Here is a 17,170-nt window from a genome sequence, read left to right on the forward strand (position 1 = left end):
CAACCCTTCAAACCAGGTTAACCCATCATACCTTAAATTTGCATCGTGAAAGTTTGATAATTAAAAAGAAAAAAATAAATTAATGGGTTAACCCATAATTAACTGGGCTAACTCATCAACCCAGGTAAACATGTCAAACCCGGAATCCATGTAATGAAAGTTTGATAACTAAATAGAAAAAAATTTAACATTAACAATTTAAATTAAACAAAAAAAATTAATTAAAAAGAAAAAAAAGACATCAGCCTTTTTACTGTGAACTGCACTATGCAGTTCACAGTCAAAGGCATAAAAAAAAAACTAAAGGCATCAGCCGAGAATTACTTAGAAAAAAATTTAATATTAATAAACTAAATTAATTAAATAAAATTAATTAAAAAGAAAAAATAAAAGAAAAAAAACCTCTAAGAAGAAAAAAAACTAAATAGAAAGAAATTTAACATTAACAAACTAAACTAAATGAAAAAAATAATTAAAAAGAAAAAAAAAGCAAAAAATAAAATAAATTTCAGGTTAACTCGTCAAACCAAGTTAACCCGTTAAACCCGGGATCCGTGTCATGAATGTTTGGTAACTAAATAAAAAAAAAGTGAATATTAACAAACTAAACTAAACAAAAAAAATTAATTAAAAAAAAAATTCAGGTTAACTCGTTAAATCATGTTAACCTGTTAAACCCAATATTTGTGTCATGAAAGTCTGATAACTAAATAAAAAAAATTTAACATTAACAAACTAAATTAAACAAAAATATTTATGAAAATAATAATAATAAAAATTGACGAGTCAACCTGGAATTAACTGGGTTCACCCGTGAAACCAGGTTAACCTGTGAAACTCGAAATATGTGTTATGAAAGTCTAATAACTAAATAGAAAGAAATTTAACATTAACAAACTAAACTAAATGAAAAAAAATTAATTAAAAAAAAGAAGAAAAAAGCAAAAAAAATCCCAAAAAGCATAAAAAAACAGCTAAAAAAACTTAAATAACTTGAAAAAAACAACTGTCTAAAAAAGGAATCAATGTTTTACTGTGAAGTGTTCCTTTTAGCTATATATAATATGCTAGTGAGAGATTGTAGGAGAGACTTTCTAGTTAATTAATTTTATTAAAAACTATTATTTATCATACTTGTTTTTAGTTTAATTTTATTCTGACTACTAGATAATGTTAATGAGAAAAAACTTTTTTTTATTATATTTCTTTATTAAAAAAAAACACCTTACATCACTGATTTTTTTCAATTGCAATTTTTTCATTCTTATCTTTTGGATTATATTGAGATATTCTATCAACTTTGAGGATAAAATTAAAATTTTCACAAGAGAGAATTAAAATAAAAGATACGAGATCTAATTGAAACAAATAAAAGATTTTAGATGAAACTAAAAAATAACATAAATATATTTGAGGGTAAATTAAAATTTAATTTAACATTAAAATTGAATATTTAAATCAATAAAAAAAATTGATCAAAAATCTTAGGCACCCAGTTGCCACATCAAAAAATTAAAGCTTAAATTTGAAAGGTATAATTTAACTTATTAGATTACAGATTTGTTTTCTAGATATTAATTATTGAATCAAGTTTTATAAATTTCGATTATTAAAAATTTACTTTATTATTAACTTAAAGACTTGTAGATTAGTTCAGGTGTATTTAAACGGGATCCGGTGTTAAGAAAAAATAAAAAAAATTAAAACTTAAATTAACGCAGTGACATTATCAAGTCAAACAAAATATTGTCCTTTGTCCTATCTGGGTGACATTGTTGAATAACTGCACGTAGCATGAGATGACGGGTGACCAGTAGCAGTGGTGAAGGAGCTATATTGATTGAATTCTCTCTTCATGGCCTTGTAAACTTGATCTAAGCCTTCTTCTATCAATTCCAAGACAGTTTGTGGCATTGGTGGTGTGTTTATCTCCATTGATCCTTCTAGCATTTTCACCACTTCTCCCATTGAAGGTCTCGAGTAGACCTCATCTTGAATGCACCAAAAAGCAACTTTCACTGCTCTCATTAGCTCTTCTTCTTTTACTGATCCTTCTAGTCTGCGATCTGCTGCTTTCAGTGGTGTATCATTCATCATCGCCTGCGAAAAAGCATCGATATCATGATCAGACTAAATGAGAATTATTGCCATGAAAACACCCTTTGTAGCTGATAAGGTTGAGCAAGAAAACTTCTGATACCTTGAAAGCCCACCCAGGGTAAAAGAAGTCCTCTGCATCAAAAGACATGTCAAGGTTTCTTCTGCCACCAACAATCTCCAAAAGAAGCATTCCATAACTATAAACATCAGCCTTCACAGTAATAGGCCTGTTGCTAACCCATTCTGGAGCCAAATAGCCTCTAGTTCCTCGAACCATGGTCACAACATGCGAATGCTCCCTTCCCATTAACTTAGCTAGTCCAAAATCTGATACTTTAGGACAGAAATTCTCATCTAACAAAATATTCTCCGGCTTGATATCGCAGTGAATTATCCGGTCTCTGCATTGCTCGTGAAAGTACGCAATCCCTTTTGCGGTAGCAATGGCTATATCGAAGCGAGTTGACCAATCCAGTAGTCTATCTCGGCAACTATATGAAGGAAAGATCCATTTGTCCAATGATCCATTTTTCAGGAACTCATAAACTAGTAGACTGCCAAAGGAAATGACAAATTTTCAAGGAAAAAAAAAACTATTTGTTAGAGTCGTAGTCTTTTGTATCTGAAAATGTAGGATGAATCAACGACTTTTGAGGTTTTCAACACTTTTAAGTTCTTTCTGGGAAGCATTTCTTACCGTTGCAATCCCTCCGAGCAGTACCCGCATAGACGAACCAGGTTCATGTGATGCATAGAGCCTATGGTATTTACTTCAGTTATAAATTCTTTCTCCCCATGAGGTAAAACCTTGTCTAGCTTCTTTACAGCAACCAAAGTTCCATCTCCAAGGCTTCCCTTGTATACACTTCCAAATCCTCCTGCAATACGACAATAGCATGCATAAATCATAACTAAAAATCGATAGACTCAAATTTTCCCTGTTTCAGTTCCTCTGTTTCTGTATTTATGTGATAATTATTTACCTGTTCCAAGTAGCTGTGAAAAATTGCAGGTACGAATCTGCAAGTCGCGGAAAGTAAAATGTGTAGGAGCACCAGGAAGAATAGGAGAGCTCTCCATAGCTCTTTCCAAGTATCTCTTTTTATGGACATTGAAATATAGTAATAAGCATAGTAGGCCAACAAGAATTGCCATACTGAGAACTATAGGTATAACCACAACCTTCTTTCTTGTATTATCATCATCTGTCCCCCTTTTATTGCCTCCTGGAGACATCGATTCGTTGCCTCTAACCTTCACAAACAAGGTGGATCCAGTGTCCTCATATCCACCAAAGTCTAAGCTCCTCAGTATCCAACAATAAGGCTTCTCATCATCAAGTCCATAAACAGAAGCTACACACTCACAATCCGATAGACAAGCGTCACCACACTTTGACACTGTAGGAATATCACTGTAATTTGCTACCACCGAAAAATCGGAGAAAAAATAACTTGTTTGCTGCACAGCTGCAATCCTGAACTCAGATGTTTGATTTGTATTTCGGGAATCACAACTTCCAATCGATGATGAGTTCTCCACGCAGAAGTTATCACCCCCTGCTTTGGAAGTACCAGGCAAGCATGTACAAGAAGCATTAGTCTTGCTTCTATCCAAATTACATACTCCATTACCACAAATTCCAGCAATGTCACAAGGATTTGACACTGCAGCCCACTCTGGAACCCACTCCCGTGAACCATTAACATTGTTATCCCATCGATACAGTCTCAAATTCCCATTAGTCTCAAGTATCAGTCTTCGAAGAACTGCTGACCGAGTACTTGATTGATTTGTAGCTGAACCTAATCCATTATAGTCACCATCATTCTTATAAACATAAACTGCCCCGTTTGATGATTCACCATACACAATTCCAAAGCTTCCTGCATCATCCAAAACCGCGACAACATCCCCAGTAACATTTGAAATATCCGGTCCAGGCCAGTAGGAAAAGTTGGCATAAGCTTCAGGTGAAGCATCATAGGTTTCAGGCAAGTTGTATGTTAAAGCAAGGCTTAATGAAGTAGGCTGTTGTAACATTTTGAGTGAGTAATAGCCACCCTGTGAAGGTGATTTTGGTGATGTTAGTTCAAGGGATACTGTTAAAGGCTGGTTCGGAAGTAAAGTATCGGAAGGATGTTCAAAACTTTGCCATGCTGAGTGGTTAGTGTCAGTGTGGAGGATAAAGTTGCCAGTTTCTTCCATGCTTGCTGATGTAATGCCTGCGCCGGAGGTGTTTGACATCCAGACTGTTCTTTCGCCGTCGATTAGAACTAGGTTGCCGGTGGTGTCCAGCTCCAGGAATGCGTTTTTGTTGACCAGGGAGTTTCTATATATCAGATCATCACTGAGAAAATTAAGAAAGTGTCACCTGCGAAAGCTTCTGTAAAGACTACAGAAGGATAAATGGCTTTGATTTTTTCTTTCTTTCCTTTTTCTTAAATGACATCATTTCATAAAATAAAATAAAAATGAAAAATATAATGATATGGACAGAACCCATTTGAGAATTTCTGATAAATGGAGGATCCAATTGAAGATAAACTAGTTTAGGGACTAAATTAAAAATGATATATAGATCAGGGACTCATAAGCAAGCGTACCTATTAGCTGACCAAACTATGGTTCGATCACCAGGAAGATCTGCGAACCAAATGGCCACTTGAAATTGGTCACGAGCATTAGCCGCTGGAGTTAAACCAAAAGCAAACGTACCATTATCTGAAACCCATGCTTCATTTTGATCACGAGCCATCAATCTTGAACCCAAACCAATGTGGCTAGCCCTAGCCCTAGCCCAAAGCCAAACTAAAACCAAGAGAAGAAAGACCAAACAATTAGCCATGATCACAAACTCAGCACCATGCAGGCTGCCAGTGGACTAGGAGTGTTAATGTCAAGAACTTGAAAGAACTAAAACTACAAAATAGAGCAACGGCCATGCATTATTTATGAGAGGGAAAGAACAGATTGAAAGATGCGTGTAAGAGTTTTGTGAAGAGAAGAAAAATAGGAAGATCATAACACGTATACAGTGGTTGGTGAACTACACTTTGAAATTTTATGTTTTTTTTGGATCAGATGGTCGGCTAGAGCTACAAGCCATGGGTTTTGTGGCACGTGTTGTGTATGTGTGGTTTCAAATGGGCAATGATCAGCCGAAAGGGCTATGCACATGTAACCCCGCATTTGATACGGAATTTCGGAAGTCAAGCCCGTAATAAATTTTTAAATTATTTTTTTATTTAAAATATATTAAAATAATATTTTTTATTTTATAAATAATATTTTTTACAAGGGTATAAAACTACATGAAAATATAAAAAAATAATTTAAATTTTAATAAAAAAAAACAAGCTAAATGGCGTAACCAAACATACAATTCAGCCATTTGCATGAGAATATTGAAATTATTCAGATTTTTCACATTACCATGGATGTGGAGATAGAGGCTTGCACATCCCTGGTGGAAGAGTGGGTGATCTAAGCTAAAAGGAAGAAACATTTGGCCGTCCAAATGTGAAAAGAAAATGTCTAGGAAAAAAGGACGGAGAAAAAAAAACAAGTTATTATGCAGATCATGACTTGGCTTGAAGTGTTAAAATTTCCAAGCTTGTTAATTTATCCAGAAAAAGGCTCCATATTTCTTCATATTTTAAGGATTATATATATACCATCTATTCTTATATGTTTAATTGTATTTAATTTACTATTATAAAGTTATTATGTTTCTTATATTTTTTTTGTCAATTGTTTCTGTTAAAACTAATAAAAATACGTCTCGTACTTTGTACATGACTAAGTTCATGTTTTATTATAATTGGCTTGTGATATGCCAAATTTTTTTCTAACATAAATTTTTTTATAGAATGTTTAGGTATTTTTAATGTGTTTTTTAGTAATAAAAAAAATCATAATCATTAATTTAAAATTTGATTAATAAAATAGATAAAGAAAAATACAAAAACAAAATCTTAATGCTAACCAAATACTAATCCATGAAGTTAAGAAATATACACAATTAAAGATATCTAATTATGTGTTTAATGAAGATCTTGAATTTCATTTTATTTTTTTAACTTAATTACATGGCATTACCATTTTTTATAAGAAAAGTAATAATTTAAATTCTATTGGAAAAATAATTTGCTAGTAAAAGCTTATTTTTATTATTAATATCTTTGATTCTTAAAAAATCCAACAGTTTTTTCTATGTTATTTATTTAATAAAAGCTGAAAGCATTCGGAAGAACCTAAAAAATAAAGACATTCAAAATAAATATAAAAAAAATAACTTCTTAACTAAAACCCCTTTTCTCATTAATGTACTCATATTTTGTTTTTCAAAATTTTCCACTATAATACTTATTTTTTAGACACCATTTTATTTTCATTTCAAAAGCAATTTCAAATAATCTTCTTTTTTGTTCTCTATCTTTTAATGAGGGTTTTAATGAGGGGTATTTTGAATATATAAAATGTAAATTTGATCTTGGGCAAATTACGTGATATATTTTTGTTAATTTAAATGAAAAAATTGACAAAATAATATATAGATTAGAGACAACACAACTTTTTAAAATTATATTAGATGTAATTAAATATATAAAGATAGACCGGATACAACTCTTAAAATATATATAAAGACACGTGGAGTTATTAATTTCTCCCATACTTATGAACATGGAACATAAAAATACAGATTGGTTTGCTATAACCTGGCCTAATTCAGGCTCCCTTGCACTTGTAATATTGTACTATCATATATTATTTGTCTTAATATATATATATATATATATATATATATATATATATATATATATATATATATATATATATATATATATATATATATATATATATATATATATATATATATATATATATATCAGAACAAATATTATGCTTCGTTCGGATAACATCGTAACAATGTTGAAATTATTATAATTTGAGGACGAGAAAGTGAAAGAGTGCTAATTAATTAAATTTAATTATTCTTTACCTAGCATTACATCGTTCAAAAGGTTTTTAAACTTACAATGTTGTTCGGTTACTGTTGGATTATTCAAGTATACAAGCTTTGGGGGATAATCTCTATACAATAAAAATAATACGAAACCAAGCAATATGATAGCACCACACACTTGCCTTGCCAGAGGAGTTATCAAACATACTATAAGACTGATATGGCCGGCATAGCAGATCATTGGAAGGCTTTTAGTGGATTCAACAACTGGGATGGTCTTTTGATCCATCCCATCAACACCGATTTCCGCCGCTATCTGATTCACTACGGTGAAAGGGTTGGGGCTATTGGTGATGGCTTCAACAATGTCAAGGCATCAAATTCATTTGCACTTTCTCGTTATCCACCAGAAGAACTCTTCTCCCATGTGGGTCTGCAAAATGGTAATCCATTCAAATATCAAGTGACGAAGTACTTTTACTTGAAACTGGATGATTTTGCTGATTATATAGAGTTTGATATCAAGGAGTCTGCTTGGATTGGATATGTGGCTGTGACTACAGATGAAGGGAATACGGTCTTAGGGAGAAGGGATATTTTGGTTTGCTGGAGAGGAACAATCTTGGGGTCCGAATGGGCGAAAAATCTTCAATTTGATCTGGTATCAGCTGCTGAAATTCTTGGAGGTGCCCACAATCCCAAGATGCACCATGGTTTTCACAACGTATACTTGGCCAAAAGCTCAAGCTCCAAGTACAATAAGACCAGTGCTAGAGAACAGGTAAATATTGATATACCTTGTCATTGCTTAACTGTAGAAGAAAAGTATTTATATCCCATAATGAACTATCTGATCTTGATTTTGCTGTCCAGGTTCTTGCCGAGGTCAGGAGACTTGTGGACAAGTATGCTCACAACGGTGAGGATGTGAGCATAACTGTGGCAGGCCATAGCTTAGGTGCAGCACTTGCAACATTGAATGCCATGGATATAGTTTCCAATGGTTACAACAAGCCTGCTGGATCATATACAGGATTTCGTGTCACAGTCTTCGCTTATGCGAGCCCCCGCCTTGGAGACAAAGGCTTCCAAGATGTATTCAATGGCCTTGCTAATCTTCATGTCCTGCGCATAAAAAACAAAAATGATATTATCCCTAGTCTTCCACCGGCTTTCTACAATACATACAAAGATATAGGTGAAGAGTTGGAAATTGACAGCAGCAAGTCGCCATTCTTGAAGGATCCAAATGCTGAACCGCATAATTTGGACATTTATCTACATACAATAGCAGGTTACCAAGGGAAACTTGGAGAATTCAGGTTGGTTATCGATCGCGACATTGCACTGGTAAACAAATCTGCAGATGTATTGCCGGAAAAGTATAAAGTCCCGCCTAATTGGCGTACGGTGATGAACAAGGGTATGATCCAAATGGACAACGGATTCTGGAAGTTGAATGACTATGTGCCGGATCCTCCAAGTGAAGATGATATTGAAGGGAATATTATTACTGCAATATTCCTGAAAGACAATATGCCACCAGCATTATAATAATGATATTAATAAAGATTCAATTTGCAACCAATAGGATCAGAATGGCAACCTCGACTCTGCCGTCTACGCTATGCGTGGAATGTGGTCAGCTCAATTAATTTGGATTTCCTTGTAGAATTCAATTTGGTTGTGTTTATGCTCTAACACACGATCTTATTAGTTATTAGACTTATTAGTTAAAAAAAAATTGGTAATTATCACAAGTAATTAACTTTTAATACAAACATCAACTTTCAACCAAAGATTGTTTTTTTTAATTAGTGTAGATGTTTGAGTCAGTTGATATATATTTTAATTAATTTTATAAATTTTAAAATTAATAATTATATAAAATTTATAAAATTTAAACGTTAATTTTTATCCAAAAACATTGTAGATTGGCAAGGACATGTCATATTGCACTTGTAACACCTGTTGCATTGCTCATAAACCATGCGGCCTTTTTTTATATAAATTCTGTACAAAAAATCACATGGTTATGGTATTAAATTTTTTTTAGTTGAATTGTTATTTCATTTTATCTTATTTGTGTTATTTTCAACTCAATTATATATATATATATATGTGTGTGTGTGTGTTTTACAGAAATAACTATATCAGCAAAAAACCACACAGGTGTAATAGGGTTGAATGACTATGTGGATCCTTCAAGGAAAACGATATTGAAGGGATTGGTGAGGTGCCTTATTCACTACCTATATTAAAACACAAAGTTTTGGACCGGATAATTAAACACCCGGTCACTTTAAACCGGCTAAAATCAATTAGAGTGACTACGTGCAAACCAGAATGGGCGAGTTTCCTTTACCACTTTCGGCCAAAACAAGTCTGCAGTCAGCTGCAAGATTCAAACCAAATTTTATAAAGGATGTAAGAGTGAGAAGTATCGGAGCCCAGTTACGTGAACACAGAATAATTAAAGAGGGATTTAAGGATTTGTCTTTGATGGTCGTATGGATGCAAATTTAAGAGGAAAAGGAACCCAAGAAAACTGAATATGACTTGCAGCAATGGGAATAAGACCCGTTCTTTCTTGGACCACACACGGGAACCATAAGGCCAAGTGGTTTTACCAACGCGAGAGTCGAAGAGGGCACGCCAGTAGGTGCGCGCAGTAGATGATCTCGTCGAGGGAGTAGGATTCTGTGTTGGTGACAGGGTCGGTGTTGAAAAGGACGTATTCGGCGGAGAAATTCTGGTTTTATGGTGGGAGTAGGTTTGTGTTGAAAGGCACTGACGGAGAGGAAACAAGGGGCCGGTTGTTTTGAGAGTGTTGGGTTTTGTAAAGGGTTTCAAGGAACCCTTTTTCTAGAATACTCCACTGCAGCGAACAAAAGCTCTCTCCATTTTTTTTTTGTTTGCTCGTTTATTCAGAAAAAAATATATCAACGGTCAATGGTGCAATACCAAGTGCATCCTTGACTTGAATTTAGGATCATATGTAGTTTAGTGCTTTAATTTTTTACATGCTTCCCAATGTCATTATTATAGTTGACTAATTCCCTTTAAATTTGGCAAACATTTAAATATGGAAATGATGCTAAACATTGTTTAATTTGATCAAGAGAAATAGAGTTAAATGAGTTTAGATAATTTAAAAATAATTTGAATAATGAAATATATATAATAATAAAATATTGATGGCTTTTTATTTCAGAGAGCTAGTTAAAATGAATTTCTAGCTATTTTAATTAAAATATAGTTAAAAAATAGCTAAATTGAGCAACCACTAAATTCAATAATAACTAGACTTGCAACAAGAATTACGAAATTTCGATGCTTTTATTGTTTATGTTTTTCCTGCTACTTATCTGCAGCTATACTTTTTTTTCTCTCCCTTTTTGCCTCTCGGTGTTTTTTAATGAATCCATGCTTATCAAAAATAAAAGGAAAAAACAATAATAACTTTTAAAGGAAATATATATATATATAGGTGCATAATTAGTTGATCTAATTAGTCTTCCGTAAATTTAACTGAATTTACTTTTGTGAAGTGTTTATGAGTGAGTTTTAACCTATTTTTTGTTAAAATTTAAAAAATATTTTGCTTCAAATTAATTTTTTTTAGTATTTTTGATTAATTTGATATGCTGATATTAAAAATAAATTTAAAAAATAAAAAAAAATTATTTTGATATTTTTCTAAACAAAAAATATTTTGAAAAACAATTGTTACTATATTCTTAAATATTTTTTTAATTAAATTAACATGATAAGTTATATATATCTGGATGTGAACGTTTGGAATTCATATTATTAAAGGAGAGATTACTTTTGTTAATTTGAATTGAAAAATAATAAAAAACCAATCTATTTCTGGTATCATATCTATAGTTACTACATTTATAATATTCATCCTATTTAGTATATCAAAGGCAACGCTCATTTTTTTCTTCTTCCATGATTTGGTTTGATTTTTGTTTACAGAGAGATTTATAAATCACATCGTTAATGACGGAGCACGCAGAAGAAGATTTTCGTCTCGAATCTCAACAAAGCCACAAGCTTACAATCCGCATTAAGATTTGTTGCATAGCGTGCACAAATCCGAGTAGCGCAGCTTTGTTTGGGAAATTTATAAGAATAATACCTTATGTTTATTTAAAAAAAAAACGTAAATCTAGCTTTTTTGTTTTTCCTTATTAACAAGAATATATGATTATTCGGCAGCGAAAAAAAAAAGGTTCGAGACTTTACTCTCTCTCTTTTTTTTAGCGCTTTACTAGGCTCAGTTAGATCCAATTTGTCTGGCCAGGTTTGGTTCGAGAAAAATAAACCGGCCTAAACCTAGCCCAACTCGGCCCCTAAACACCTCCAGTCGTAAGTGGGAGTATGTGGGCTGCAATCTTATACATGTCTCGAGTTGATTTTCACGTGAAAAAAATAGAGCATCGATATTGCCTTTCCGAGAGTTAAATAGTGGCTGCGCTTGTGTCGCATACTTTTTACGTGGGTTTGGTTGCCTGTTTGGTTTGAAAACGTTGTAAATTTAGATTATTTTTTTTTGGGATGGTGGTAAATTTTTTTAAAGTATTTTTTACTTTAAAATATATTAAAATAATATTTTTTTATTTTTAAAATTTATTTTTAATATCAGTATTTCAAAAAAAATTAAAAATTTAAAAAAAATTTAAAAAATTCAAAATTTGATAAAATAATGGTCCCAAACACATGTTTAGCATTTACGAGTGCCATTGTCCTTCACTGCGGGCATGTGACCACTTGCATGTGACCCCTTGCATGTGACCACTTGCATGTGATTCCACGATTCTTCGTACCTGGACATTTCAATTTCCATATGCATAGTTTTATTTATTTATTTATTTTATGAAATTGAGGTTTTAAGGTCTAACATGGCTGGTTGCAATCTCAGGATTGTTCTGCCTTGTTTTCAAACGATGAAATGCATTGTTTTCAAAGAAAACGTGAGATCATTAGGTTCTTATTGGACGGTGTGGTCTAAATTTGTTTTCATGCTGAGCATTTTCTTTTACTGAGTGTTAAGTTTTATTATCTTTTATTTTAAGGTACATAAATTAATCTTTATGATTTATTACGATCAATATAAAGTAAATGATTCTGATTAAAACTTAATAACCTTTTGATTATTATAAATTAATAGTTTAGGACTTTAATTTATTGATTTCATGATTTATACGATCAATATAATGTAAATGTCCAATTGATCATAAACTCAAGACCACAAGTCTTCCAACTTTTGGAAGGAAGGGAGATATTTATACCGATAACAATAATTTTATCAAATTATAACTGAATGAGTCCACCAAAAGTTTTAAATCACGTACAATAATATCAAAGGCATTTCCTATATAAAAAAAATACAGGTTTTGCATGCTATCACTTCAAAACGGCTTTTCGAACACCACTAGATGTAGGTGGCCCGCGTTTCGCCACATTCTGAGCTGAGCTAATTTTTATGCAGTGTTAAAAAGCAATGTTTAACGCTTTCAGCATATTTTTTTAAAAAAAATTCACAACTTGAAATAATAAAAACAAATTGGAAAAATTAAAGATAGTTAATTTCTAAATATATGAATATAGAAGGATAAAACCAAGAAAAAAATATAATAAAAAAACAATGCATCAGCAAACTTGGGAATTACCCATCAAAAATCACAGGCAGATCATATAAACAAGATAATATAATAAAAAGTAAAATAAAAAAATAAAAAGCTTAATTTTAAAGGGAATCGAATCTTAAAAGACAAGAAAAAAAAACAACAAAAAACTTAGATCACCCAGTTAAACCTCGTGCCTAGATTATAAGATGAGGATAATCTAATTGAAAAGAAACCAGAGAAAATAAAAGCATTCATTTTTCAAAACAAATAACTTTGAAGGATGTAATTGGGGGGAGGGGGTTGTCAACTCGTGTTAACTTTTCAAACCCATGACCTTAGTTAGTGACTAAACTAGAAGCACTCCATCTAAAAAACCACTATTTTAAAACTCGGCTCAACTTGACAGGTTGACTCGTGACCTGAGACTTAGACCGATATAGGTTTCAAAAGAAATTAGAAGAGAATTGATCCAATATCAAAAACTCGGGTTAACCCATGTCTTGATGAATCGAAGGAAAATCTAGTCAAAACTCGTTGACTATTTTTCTTTATTTTTTTTAAATGATGTTATTTTACTTTTCATATAAAATAAAAAGATTTGGTTATGGTTTATCGGTATCAATTTTTTTATTAAACAATTTTTTCAACAATTGACAAAGATATAAAAAAGATATTAATGTGACATTAAAAAATATTATTCCAGTAATTAAAAGAGATCGCTTGTGATGTCAAAATGGCAACCTGAAAAGCAAAAAGCAAAAACACCAAGCAATTCATGCTTATATTCAATCCATTGATTTAATCTAATTCAAAACTTTAAGGGTAGAAAAATAACAATAAAAAATTAAGGATAAAATTCAATAGAAAAAAAACTCAAAAGGATGAAATTTGAAAAAAATAATCTATAAACCATTTTAAATAAAATAAATAGTAAATAAAAGAACGAGGACCAAAATTATAGAAAAAAACTCATAGGAATAAAATTGAAAACAAATTCAAATTTTATATATTATTTTAAATAAAATAAATATTAATCAAAATATCAGGAACCAAATCTAGAGAAAAGATTAAATGAAGGGATGCATTGAATTTTTTAAAGAACCTAATTTAAAAGATAAAAAAAATTCATTGGGGATGAAATAGAAAATATATTCTAATTTTATAAATTATTTCAAATAAAAAATATTAATCAAAAGACCAGAGACCAAAACTTAAAAAAAAATTTAATGGAAGGGATATATTGAGTTTTTATAAGGTCAGTGTGCTTTTCGAGAATGAGAGAGAAGAAAAAAATAGTCATTAACGAAAAATCAAGTAAAAAAATACAAACTCGCTATCTGGTTCGAGAGGGACTATTGAGAGGATTTCATTGTCGATTTAGAAGCCATCATTTGACCATGTAAATTAGCCGCACACGCCGCCATAAATTTACGGGAGTCCTCACACAGAACCCTATTAATTATTTAAATAAAATTATGTATATGGTAAAAGAGGCATTATCTCCTCTCTTCATTCTTATTATCTAAAAAACAAAAAGAAAATACACAAATACACTTATACACCTAGTTTTTTTTGTCTTCCAAGAGTAAGTTCAATAATTCAATGTGCAATTATTATCCAAGTAATATGCGTGTGTCATTTTACTTTTTAAAATAAAAAAATTATTATATTATGCAAAAATAAATGTGGGTAAACCATTCTGACCCCAGTTAATTTAGCAATGCCTAATGAACTCCTGAAAAAAATAAAAATACCTATGAAAGCAACTATTATTAATTTTGTCAAGAAGAACAACATGTCAAAACATTGTTTCAAATTTCAATTGACATTATTTTGACAATGAAGGCATAATGGCTTTTTTGTTTTTTTGTTTTTAACCGGGGGACCAATCCATATGTTTTTTTGTGCCAAATTCGGTCGGAAGACGATGACCTCTTATTCCTCTTGTGATTAGGACATGCAAAAGGATCTTCCCAATATCCACGTCCCCAATCAAATCTAGATTCTAGACCACCATTACCATTTGATTTTCCACGTGTTTTCTAAATTTTCAGTGCTAACGCAAGGCAGCCAGTGAAATTTATTTTAGGTTGTTAAATATAATTTCGATATATTGTCAAGTAAATATAAATGTATAAAAATTTAATTTTATTAAAAGATATAATTAAGTACAATATCTATTTAAAATTCTCTTACGAATAAAATATCATCTTAATTTTTTTTTACACGTGTTTTAACTTTTTCCATGTGTTTCCATTTGAGCTTCAAATAATGGAGCAGACAGTAGTGATACTCTATATAAAGCATGCAAAACCATGAAATATATGCACATCTCATAATTAACTTGCAAAAAAGAGAAGGCATTCAAGTTTTAACATAGTGAGATTCATTGATATGGCAAGCATAGCAGATAACTGGAAGGATTTCAGTGGTGCAAAGAACTGGGAGGGTCTTTTGGACCACCCTATCAACACTGATTTCCGCCGTTATCTTATTCACTATGGTGAAAGGGTTGGAGCTATCGGCGATGCCTTCAATTACGTGAAGGCATCGGATTCATATGCGCTTTCCCGTCATCCACCAGAAGAATTATTCATGAATGTGAATCTACAGAATGGAAATCCATTCAAATACCAAGTAACTAAGTACTTCTATTTGAAATCAGAAGACATTGCAGAGGTGCTCGAATTGGATCTCGAAGGGTCTGCTTGGATCGGTTACGTGGCTGTAACAACCGATGAAGGCCAGAGAGTATTAGGGAGAAGGGATATTTTGGTTTGCTGGAGAGGAACAATCTTGCCCGCGGAATGGTTAAAGGATTTTCTATTCGTTTTAATACCAGCTTCTGATATTTTTGGAGCAACCAACAATCCCAAGGTGCACAGTGGTTTTCACAATGTGTACGTGGCCAAAAGTTCGAAGTCCAAATACAATAAGACCAGTGCTAGGGAGCAGGTAAAAATAAATAAATAAAATCAATTCTTAAATCCATGTTTTGTCATTGCCTCAAAATATATAATCATGTAATATTCTTATTTATTTTACTACGTTCGTACTGGCCAGGTTCTTGCTGAGGTCAGGAGACTTGTGGACATGTATGCTCTCAATGGAGAGGAAGTGAGCATAACCGTGGCAGGCCATAGCTTAGGTGCAGCACTTGCAACATTGAATGCCATGGACATAGTTGCCAACGGTTACAACAAGCCATCTGGGTCGGACATAGGATTTCCTGTCACAGTCTTTGCATATGCATGTCCCCGTGTAGGAGATCAAGGCTTCCAAGATGTATTCAATGGTCTTACCAACGATCTTCATGTGTTACGTATAAAAAACTCGAAAGATCCTGTTCCTCGTCATCCAGTACTTTTGTACCAAGATGTAGGTAAAGAACTGGAAATTGACAGTATCAAGTCCCCGTACCCCAAGGATCCCACCAAACCCCATGATTTAGAGCTTTATCTACATACAATAGCAGGTTACCAAGGGAAAGAAGAAGAATTCAAGTTAGTGGTCGATCGTGATATAGCACTGCTAAACAAAGGTCTCGACTTATTGCCGGACAAGTATAAAATACCACCTAATTGGTGGAATGTGAAGAACAATGGTATGATCCAAACAGACAACGGATTCTGGAAGTTGAATGATTATGTGCCGGATCCTCCTAGTGAAGATGATGTTGAGGGGATCATCCTCTAACTGGAAAACAGTATTCTGTCGCCAGCATGATACTGATCTTATTCAAAATTCTGGCAATTTCCCAATAGCAGTAAGTTGGCAATAAGCCAAGCATCAAATAATAAAACTTAATAAGGGTTCTGTGCCTCTCTAAGATAATAATAAATGAACAACTCCTTGTAGAAGTGGAGTAGTTCAGAAATTTGTATTTCGTATGTTGCTTTCTGGCAATTGTTGGCCTGCTTTGACCGTCTTAGATTATTGGCTTGCTATATCCCTTTTATGCTAGTTAAGTCCAGCAAACTGGAATCATCTCGTATTGTAATCTGATATTCAATAAAGATGTTGTTGCTTCAGCTAAATGATCAAAATTTCAAAGTTCTCTTTAAAGTTCTTATTTGCAGCTTTTCTTACTGGGAATGAAAAAATTTGGCAAAGATCTATCTTGGTGGGATTTGATCTAAATTTCTCTCTACTCTCTAACCATGAACTAAAATATAAAAAACATAAAGTTTTTAACTAAAATTAAATATTAAACATTCAAAAATATGTAAATTATATTATTTGTAAAGCTTAAGGAATATTAAAGTTTATTTTCTTAAAAAAATTTGGACACATCACCCATTTGACCACCTTTTTATTTAGAGCCACCTTCTTTTTATGTTTACTTTGCTTAAGAAATCAAAAGGAATTGACATGCAATTTAGGATTAAATTGTCAAAAATAAAAGTTTAAGGAATCAAGTAAGAAAATAAAAATATGTAGTAAGTTAATGAATATGTGAACA

The 17,170-nt window shown here is 32.2% G+C and overlaps 3 protein-coding genes across 4 annotated transcripts; 2 read left to right on the forward strand and 1 right to left on the reverse strand.

The window, feature by feature from the left end:
* Positions 1-1,700: 1,700 nt before the first annotated feature.
* On the reverse strand, positions 1,701-5,048 carry LOC133676321 (G-type lectin S-receptor-like serine/threonine-protein kinase At5g24080). 2 transcript variants are annotated; one of them, XM_062097983.1, is made up of 5 exons: positions 4,707-5,048; positions 3,084-4,432; positions 2,798-2,978; positions 2,201-2,654; positions 1,701-2,100 (listed from the first exon to the last, which is right to left on the reverse strand). In XM_062097983.1, exons 1-5 carry the CDS (start codon positions 4,946-4,948, stop codon positions 1,759-1,761), a joined length of 2,568 nt encoding a protein of 855 aa, XP_061953967.1. In that variant the 5' UTR covers positions 4,949-5,048; the 3' UTR covers positions 1,701-1,758. The 2 variants fall into 2 exon arrangements, with proteins under 2 accessions (XP_061953967.1, XP_061953966.1); XM_062097982.1 differs by having other exon boundaries at positions 3,084-4,450.
* Positions 5,049-7,289: 2,241 nt separating this feature from the next.
* Positions 7,290-8,623, forward strand: LOC133676002 (phospholipase A1-II 4-like). The gene is made up of 2 exons (XM_062097578.1): positions 7,290-7,850; positions 7,943-8,623. The coding sequence occupies exons 1-2, from the start codon at positions 7,290-7,292 to the stop codon at positions 8,621-8,623; spliced, it is 1,242 nt and encodes a 413-aa protein (XP_061953562.1).
* Positions 8,624-15,029: 6,406 nt separating this feature from the next.
* On the forward strand, positions 15,030-16,754 carry LOC133675074 (phospholipase A1-IIgamma-like). The gene is made up of 2 exons (XM_062096354.1): positions 15,030-15,663; positions 15,772-16,754. The coding sequence occupies exons 1-2, from the start codon at positions 15,103-15,105 to the stop codon at positions 16,402-16,404; spliced, it is 1,194 nt and encodes a 397-aa protein (XP_061952338.1). The 5' UTR covers positions 15,030-15,102; the 3' UTR covers positions 16,405-16,754.
* Positions 16,755-17,170: the final 416 nt, after the last annotated feature.

The sequence above is a fragment of the Populus nigra genome, chromosome 16 (assembly GCF_951802175.1).
Source record: "Populus nigra chromosome 16, ddPopNigr1.1, whole genome shotgun sequence".
In the NCBI taxonomy this organism is placed as follows: domain Eukaryota; kingdom Viridiplantae; phylum Streptophyta; class Magnoliopsida; order Malpighiales; family Salicaceae; genus Populus; species Populus nigra.

What these genes read in the sequence shown, in the direction of transcription:
- LOC133676321 (XM_062097982.1), bottom strand. Translation starts at nt 4,948, where the DNA reads ATGGCTAATTGTTTGGTCTTTCTTCTCTTGGTTTTAGTTTGGCTTTGG. An exon ending in TTCACAGCTACTTGGAACAG is followed by an intron (nt 2,979 to 3,083) that starts GTAAATAATTAT and finishes GTCGTATTGCAG; the next exon opens with GAGGATTTGGAAGTGTATAC. An exon ending in TGCTCGGAGGGATTGCAACG is followed by an intron (nt 2,655 to 2,797) that starts GTAAGAAATGCT and finishes TTCCTTTGGCAG; the next exon opens with TCTACTAGTTTATGAGTTCC.
- LOC133676002 (XM_062097578.1), top strand. Translation starts at nt 7,290, where the DNA reads ATGGCCGGCATAGCAGATCATTGGAAGGCTTTTAGTGGATTCAACAAC. An exon ending in AGACCAGTGCTAGAGAACAG is followed by an intron (nt 7,851 to 7,942) that starts GTAAATATTGAT and finishes TTTGCTGTCCAG; the next exon opens with GTTCTTGCCGAGGTCAGGAG.
- LOC133675074 (XM_062096354.1), top strand. Translation starts at nt 15,103, where the DNA reads ATGGCAAGCATAGCAGATAACTGGAAGGATTTCAGTGGTGCAAAGAAC. An exon ending in AGACCAGTGCTAGGGAGCAG is followed by an intron (nt 15,664 to 15,771) that starts GTAAAAATAAAT and finishes CGTACTGGCCAG; the next exon opens with GTTCTTGCTGAGGTCAGGAG.